Source organism: Lactuca sativa, chromosome 4 (assembly GCF_002870075.4).
Source record: "Lactuca sativa cultivar Salinas chromosome 4, Lsat_Salinas_v11, whole genome shotgun sequence".
NCBI classification, from domain to species: domain Eukaryota; kingdom Viridiplantae; phylum Streptophyta; class Magnoliopsida; order Asterales; family Asteraceae; genus Lactuca; species Lactuca sativa.
The window spans coordinates 366,081,198-366,090,202 of record NC_056626.2 but is presented as its reverse complement, the minus strand read 5'-3'; the positions used below and the strand labels follow the sequence as shown (position 1 = coordinate 366,090,202).

The 9,005-nt window shown below is 33.4% G+C and overlaps 1 protein-coding gene across 1 annotated transcript; it reads left to right on the top strand.

The window, feature by feature from the left end:
* The first annotated feature begins 8,148 nt into the window (after positions 1-8,148).
* On the top strand, positions 8,149-8,604 carry LOC111905010 (ethylene-responsive transcription factor ERF071). The gene has a single exon (XM_023900691.1). It carries the CDS (start codon positions 8,149-8,151, stop codon positions 8,602-8,604), a length of 456 nt encoding a protein of 151 aa, XP_023756459.1.
* The last annotated feature ends 401 nt before the right edge of the window (positions 8,605-9,005 follow it).

Sequence of the window (9,005 nt, the reverse complement as noted above, 5' to 3'; positions counted from 1 at the left end):
ATGTTTGTTATATGATACGTTTATGGTTGTATGAGGTTGGTATTTTGGGGGTAACTCACTAAGCCTTCGAGCTTACATTTATTGATTATTGTTTCAGGTTTGGCGGATGATCGCGGGAAGGCGAAGGCGTGACTGTATACTTTCCTCGGTTTATGATTATGATTTATGGGAACTCTAATATGAAACTGTTTTAGAAACCTTTTTGTAATAACTATTGGTATTTTAAAGGTTTTTGAAATATTAAATTTGGCATGAATTTTATGGGTGTTACATTATAAGTTCTAATATATTAGAATGAAATCATATTATTTAATTAGTATTGATCAAGAATTAATTTGAAATTAACTTTGTGATCAAAAGAGACTAATTAAATATATAGGGATTAATTATGTAAATCGTTCATTCTTATATATGTGGGCTTCTGATCTATTGTCCTTTATGTTGGGCTTAACCCATGTGGTAACCTACGGATACTCCATGGAGGTTAAAACCCATGAATCATGTAGGAAATGGAAGGTCATGCACATTAGGGTTTACATGGTGTAACCCTAATGAGCCACACTATATAAAGGATCCCATGGTTCATGAAATGGCACTAGTTGATACACAAAGAGAGGGCAAGGGCCGATTTTCATAGGGAGAACCAAAGTAACCTTCTTCTCAAGGTATTCTATTTGTTGGTGGTGTTGTGTGATTCCATTTGAGGCTTCTACACTATTTGTTGGTGGTGTTGTGTGATTCCATCTAACTAGACTCTTGTAGTATAGTTGTTCCATAATATGCTAGTTAGGATGATGCTTTGGAATTTTTCATATTTGCATGTATAATAGTGAAAACATAGATCCAAAGCACATAGGGTTGCATGCGCACCATAGGAGTGTTAGAATGCTCAAAACCCATCAAAAAGTGGCTTAAAAACTTTAATGTTAAAACATCCTAAATCGGACCCGAAATTCTAAAATTCATAGAGTGTTCCCCTGGAATCACTTCAAGGTGTAGGATATATCAGTGGAAAGTATGGATGTTTGCTACCTTCTTCATTAGATTTCCTTAAGCTAATTTTTATCCTAAATAGATCATTTGTTCCATCAGTATCATGAAATCGTTTGGCATGTTGGTTGTTGTTTCAACTTCTGTTTGTCTTTAAAAAATTGTGTAGGATCATCAGAGTGTCTGAATTATGTAGACCTATCTTTCTAGAAATGTGAGTTTGTCTAGTTTCCTTGAACATTTGACCCCTTAACCTAATTCTAACCTCGGGAGGGACTTATCTTGTAACCGTTACAAATGGTCTAAAAGTTGACAACTTTGAGTTGTTAACTTGTAAAATGTGTATAAAATCTACCAAAAATCATTAGAGTGATTTCCTTATATCCATGAAAAGTTAAGAGAATAAAATATAATAATATGAAATAATAATACCTAAAAATGGGTCTAAGACCATCTCCAACCCATCTCTATTTTTCCCCCATAAGTAGAGTAAAAAATGGGATAAGTAATGTTTCATCTCCAACCCTACTCCATTTTTTACCCCAAAAAATATATTGCTAGAATATTCTGTTTTTATAACTTATATATATTGTTAAATACACCCTTCTGCTAATTAGATTTTAACAAATATATATTATATTTTTTCATTAAAAAAATATTTCAAACTATATTATAATAAATAAAAAGTTTATATATAATAAATTTAAATTAATGATTACTTTATTATAAATAATTATTACATAAATAAGGTTATATTTATAATAAATATATCAAGATTATGATCGTATTGTTTACTACATTTTATAAATTATTTTTACTGTGTTTCAAATTTTTAATATATATTTAATTTTTTATATGAGTTCAATAAATAAATATTAAACTCTATATTTATGATTAATTAATATAAATTAGTATATAACATGATATTATAAATATTAAATATTGCTTTTAAATTATAATTAGTAAATAAAATAAATTAGAAATGTATAAAATAAAAATGAGAATTGGCAACCAAACTTCACTTGCATTTTTGGAGCTATGAATAGTATTCCCCCATATATGTGGAAATACTTTTCATATCGCCAAAAATGGGAGTGGAAATGGGGTACGGTTGGAGAAGATGTGGGAAGAAATGGGGGAAAAATGAAGTTTGGGGGTGGGTTAAAGATGCTCTTAAGGTGGTAAAATTAAACCGTAGACAGAGAGTTATGACCGAAGTAAAATTAAAGTAAATCACACATAAGTAATATGAAATATAATATTGAGACTTTATTAAATGTTATGTAGGTTCACAAAGGGGTGGGAGTTTGTCTAATCGGGTATAGTGGTCAAGGTTTAAAGAATGTAACTTGTCCTCAAGTGTGGGATATGTTATGCTCTTATCTCTTATTTCTCTTATTGGGGGTAAAGTGCTTTCCGACGTGGGGAACAAAGGTGATTAGTTCCAACAAAATGAGTTAGGAACTTACGCATTCTTTAAGGTTGATGGGCTCTACCTATGTAGGAATGAGAGTTCACTATTCATTGGTAGTGCAAAGGGTGTCACCGATGATTATTAGGCTCATAACTATGACCTTATTCTCGGTTTCTATTTTCTCATGGTGATCTTGATAACCCATTCATTGAGAACCCACAAACACATCGATGCCATTTTTAATTATTATGTATGCATAATAAAACGTTATATTTTGTTGCAGAAAACAAAAATAATGAAGAGGTAATTCATAGATAACCACCCGTCACACATTTATGAACTCCCCAACCCCCAATGTATATAGGTAATTGTTGCCTCACATGCATGATGCATCACCTATTCACTGTTGGTGATTTTAGTGTCACCATGTCATTTTAAGTAACTTGAACTAACATGTGAGCTAATGGGCTTCATAATTTGTACTCTAATATATGTATGGAGTAGTGCGGAGTGCACGCATGTATAAGATCAAATTAGAAGTCGGTTCGACGACTAGTCGGGGGTCCAGGGGCAGCGCCCCTGGGACCGGGGTTTCCAAAGGGGCAGCGCCCCTAGCGGGGTCCAAGGGGCAAAGCCCCTGGCTAGGGTCCCAATTTCTTGAGGGTGATTATGGTAAAACTAACGAAACTCATTAGTTTTGGTAACCCTAATCCAGATTAATATTACTTGCTTCCAAAGCAACTAATGATGGCCCAGCCCTAATGAAACCCTATTCGTGTTTAATATATACACAACTCTTCCTTTCCAAAAGAGGGTTACGTTCTTTAGCTCTGGTTTTTCATCACACATTCACTAAACCCTTTAGCATATTAGCTTACGTTTTCTGTGTCTAGAAACGTAAGTGTCCACTTGGATTTTCCTAGGCTGAATTTGTTGTAACCCAGACATTGGGTAGAAATATCAATTCGGAAAGTGATATCACGATCCAAGTTAGTATCCAGATATCCACCACAAACCCTAATATTCCCAACGTTCACCTATAAACCGTGGCCTGCCCTTCCCTCGCACCAACAGTCGGCGATTTCTTTAAAGAACTTCCTGTTCATTGATTTATTGTAAGTGATTACAAACGTTTTTGTCTTCGGCCAGCAAACCAAACTAAAGAAGACAATCAATGACAACAAAAAAAGATTTATTTACCTTTTGTTTTAAAAAAAATGGGTTGCACTCAAACATGCTATATAAAAAACTATTTTCACTGTCTTTTTGTAAATATTTTTCAGAAAAATACAACTTGTAAATAGATCTCGATTTATTGTATCTTGTAGACTATCTAACTTTATAAATGGGTTAATGCTACCAATAAATAACAAATTACTTTTTATATAATATTAAGTAGATGTGAGCCTGTATATTATGCGGGTTGATTTGAAAAAAAAGATTAAACATTAAAGTGTAACATAAAATATTTTTTAATATACAACTTTAAAATAAAAAATGAAGAAATGTATTTATTATTACAATTTAATATCATATATATGATATTCAATACTTTACATATATAAGAATATGTGTTTAATTTTAAAAATTCAAAAAACCTAAAATTGATAATTGGATATTATTTATTTCAAAAATACCACAAAATGACAAGTGTCAAAACTCATGAGAAATTGACGTGTGGAAAAAAAAACTTTTATTTATTAAGAAGGATTTAATTTAATAAAAAGTTTACAAATAAGTAACAAGTCGTTTATTTTCCTTCTTTTTTCATAATATACCATTAAAAACCATTGAAAAAAATGGTATGTATATCGCAATATTTTAACTGTTTACATTGTGATAATATTTTTCTTAAAATTATATTTTTGGAAAATAAATAAACTAATGTGTTACCAATTTATGACATTAATCAATTTATAATTTGAGATATATATAAATTTTGTTTTATGAATGTTTGTTTATGTAAAGTGAATGTTACAACTTTGAATTTCGTAGAACACTTATTAGGGCAGAGAATGCTCATTTCTCATAATCTACATGTCACCTAGATATTATATCGTTGCTTTAAAAAAAAATAAAAAAAAAAAAAAAAAAAAAAAAAAAAAGATTCTTTCACTTTCATCAACCTCAACATATAACATATAAAAAATCATCACTCACAACCCCATTGATCTCTCAAATCCACATCTTCTATATATAAATTTTAATACATATGATACAAGTGAACAGAACAAAGAAGAGTGTGGGAGCAACGAGTTGGCTAACCCACTACCAATATCTTTTGTGGTGCCACAATCCAATTAATGGTGTTCATGAAAGCACCGACGGTACCAATCCTATCTTTCTTCTCTTCTCACACGACTTTGTGCACTCTAATAGATGTATCAATATCGTTTTACTCAAGATAAAAACCACCCACTAAAGGGCTTCTAGCCCAGCGGTATCCGGTATTGTCTTCTCTCATTGAGGTTGATAGTTCAAGTCTCGTCGTGGACATATAGATGGATTTAAGGTGTATTTAGGAGTAGGTTAGATTTGCCGTTTAAAAAAAAACAACCGCCCATGTTATAGAATTATAAAAGGCCAGATAAATAATAAACTTACTGGTTAATGAATGTAAAATAAAAAAACAAAGGAAAATACGATAAACAGCAAACCATCATGATTCTGACTTAATGATCATTTAGAAACTAAATAATTTCCAAAAAAATTAAGTCAAATTTGAATGTCAAGTTTTAACACTAAAAGAATAATGACTATTAGTGACGACGGACATCGCCGCTAAAGGTCTCGAATGTCGCCGTTTTTTTTGTCGCTGCTAAAAGTGTCTGTCGCCGCTAAAGACTTATGTTGGCGATCCGCGTCATTTCAACCATAACCGTCGATTTAAGCGGTGATCCAACGACTAGGAGGACGTAGAAAATCCCGCGTTGTTTTCCCTCCGGTGTATCGTCATTATTGCCTGTTCTGGCGATCCACGTCATTTTAATCTCATCCATCGATTTAAGCGATAATCCAACGACGTAGGAAACCCCAGATTGTTTTCCGTCTAATGTGTTGTCGCTAAAGGCTGCCCGTCGCTGTTAAAGGCGTCGCCACTAAAGAGCGTCGACAGTTAAATCCTCTTCGTCCTTAGTTTCTTTCCCGATCTTGTGTGTTTTCTTTTCTTCTCTCTGCTCACCACCGTCAAACTCATCGGAATGTCATCGACATCTTCAATATTTCACCCCTCTTCCTTTCCATTTTTTCTCCTTTTCTTTTCCCTTTCTCTATTCCCTACTACATTTGTGTTGGTTGTCGGAATTTTGAGATCCCCCACCATTCTCGCCGAAGTATACCGCCACCACCACTGTTCATGATGAAAATTTGATATTTTTGATTTTTTAGATGTGAATTTTGTGTTTGTGGATGTGGATATGTATTTGTATTTGCATTTGTATGTATATGTGTATCTTGAGTGTAGTTTATGTATGTATATGTGTTTTTGTATGTTCATTTGTATGTATATGTGTATTTTGTATGTGTATGTGTTTTTGTATGTATATGTGATTTTGTATGTGTATTATGTATGCATGTGTATTTGTTTGTACAAAAATACATCTAAATAGCGGCGACACCTTTAGTGGTGACATATAGTATTAGCAGCGACGCACCTTTAGCAATGACGCAAGGCAATAGTGACGACCAGTGGAGCATTAGTGATGAACCAACAACATCGACCCTTTAGCGGAGACAGATCGTCGCTAACATCTTTAGCGGCGACATTTTCGACCTTTAGCGGCGACGTCCATAGTTGGTAATACTCTAGTTTTTTGTAGTGTGTTTACCATCGCCACTAAGACTATCCGTCGCCGCTAATTATAATTTTTTGTTTTTTAGTTTTTTGAAAACGTTCATTCCATATACAAAACAATTGTTATAAAATTGTAATAAACTGTTATAAAAATATAAAAAGGGTTATAAAAACATATAACCAAAAATACATACATAATATACATACAAAAACACATAAATAATATACATACAAAAACACATACATACATATATAATACATATACAAAAACATATGTACATACATAATACACATACTAATACACAAATACATATATAATACACATACACACACAAACACACACACACAAAGATATATATCACACACACACATACATACAAGATATACATACAAATACACATACATATGCAAAATACATGTTCTACATACAAAAATTAAAATAAACACATATAGAACATGTGGTGTGTAATCCGGTGGAGAAGAGTGGTGGTGTGCTGGTGGCGGTATTCCGGCAATATGATCAATTTTCCGGCCAATTTCTTGCAGACAACAACAAATTCAGACAGATCTTCCGCAATTTTCGGTAAATGGCTGAAATAATCTGACACCACCAACAAGTATGTCATATAGGGAGAAGATAATGAATAAGAAAAAAACAGAAAATAATGAGTTGTTGCCGGAAGAGAAAAGAGTTCATAGAAGATGGAAGATTGAGCTTAAGGGGGTTATATCGGCGACATATCAAGTATTAGCGGCGACACCTTTGAAGGGAAACTTTAATAGTCAAATTTTTTAGGTATTGGCGACACAATTTGGGACGGGGGGCGGGGGGTGGAACTTTGACGGTCAAAATTTTCGAGTATTAGCGGCGACCCCGTCGCCGCTATTGGTATGTACGTTATCGATTTACAGTCATTGGATTTGAGACAAAATCAACAGATAAGGTTTCACCTCATATTTTGACACGGATCGGGGTCGATAGACATTAGGGCGACACATAACGCGAAAGTTATATATCGCCGATAAAAGTGGTTGTTGCTGTTAAAAGCGTCGCCGTTAATGTCTATTTTTCTTGTAGTGTAATGAATTGCTAGAAAAAAATGGTGTTATTTTACCATTACATTTATTTTGTCTTGTCAGTGTTATACATCATCATTTCTAATTGTTTACCATACAAGAGCAATGGTTTGTCATTCCGTATTTTTTATTTAAAACATTTTATTTTGATGAAAATTAAAATTTCATTAATTGAAATATGAAATAAATAACAAAAACATTAAAAACAAAACGATTTAAACATACAAAAAAAAGTAATTAAAACATGTGACGTGTTGTCCACGACCAAAAGATTATCATCCAATTCATGTACGAGTTTCATATTAAGATCAATAATTTCAACTTTGTATATTTGTTCCACCAAAGTCAATGGGCTGATAGTGATCCATTGATCACGTGAAGCAACTAGTATGAACATCGGTTAGTTATTATAACATCGCATGTATCGACTATGATATGTATCAGATCAAATTCCACATGCCTAATAGAGGCAATCGAAGACATTCTATATGAAACTGAGTGAAATAATATAAGTTTTTTTTTGTGGATGAGAGGATGACAGAGAATTCGACATTAGGGTTTGGTGTGTCCCACAAAACTTAGGAAAACTTCAACTACTTCCATGATATATCTAAAAATTAAGACTGTAGGGACTGTAGTGAAAAAACATTTCAAAGAAGAAGGGGTTATAATGTATAAAATAACAGTTAGGAAACGACAGAGTTCTACTTTATGTTGCTATCAATCCTCGGCTTCCCACAGACATCCTCGGCTTTTAATGAAATTTCGGCTTTTAATGAAATTTCAACGTGAGCTTCGAAGTTCATCAGCAGCGCCGCAAATCGCAATTATATAATGGAGCCACAGAAACCACTTTTCCCGTACTTCATCAAAAATGAACAGTCCGACAAGCAATTTCAACGACGAGAATTCCGCCATTGTTTCAGCACTCCGGCATGTGATTTGCGATGGAAACATCGCCACTCCAAGCACAAGCAGTGATGTAATCGGAAATTCTCAGAGTCAACCGTCGCCGGGGGAGTATGAAATCTGCGGCGAATGTGGAATGCGAATCCCGGATCACTGTTTGGGGTGTCAAATGTTCACCGGAAATAGTGGTGAAGAGACGGGAAAGAGAACGAAGAATGTCTACAGAGGAGTTCGTCTCCGGCCGTCGAGGAAATGGGCGGCGGAGATAATGGTTCCGGGAACGCATGAGCGGAAGTGGCTGGGGACTTTCGATACTGCAGAAGAGGCTGCCAGAGCTTACGACGTCGCCAATATTCAGTATAGAGGAAAGAAAGCCAAGACCAATTTTCCGGTGGAGGAGTACTCAGAAAACGCCAACTAGTATTTAAAAAAGTAATATAAACATGTATTTTGCATGTCATTCGATTTAACTGTTATATATGCCGGTTTGTATTTTATTTGAAAAAGTAATGTATATTTATGTTATCTGATAAATAAAAATAATTTTGTGAAAAATGTATTTTTCTATGGTTTTCATTCTTGTTTTTCATGATTTTCTAAAGGTTATTATTCTTATTTTATTTGAAAACTTGTTTTTCATATAGTGTTCCTTTGTAAAGCTTAAAGGTGAAGATTGAATGCCAATAAATATTCATATGTTAAAAGGCAGAATTTCGTATATACCATTGTTAAACATCTAAATATCGTATTTGTCCGACCCAAACCATAAATATCATATTTGTCCTTTTTAATATTTTAAAATATCATATTTACCCCAATCTA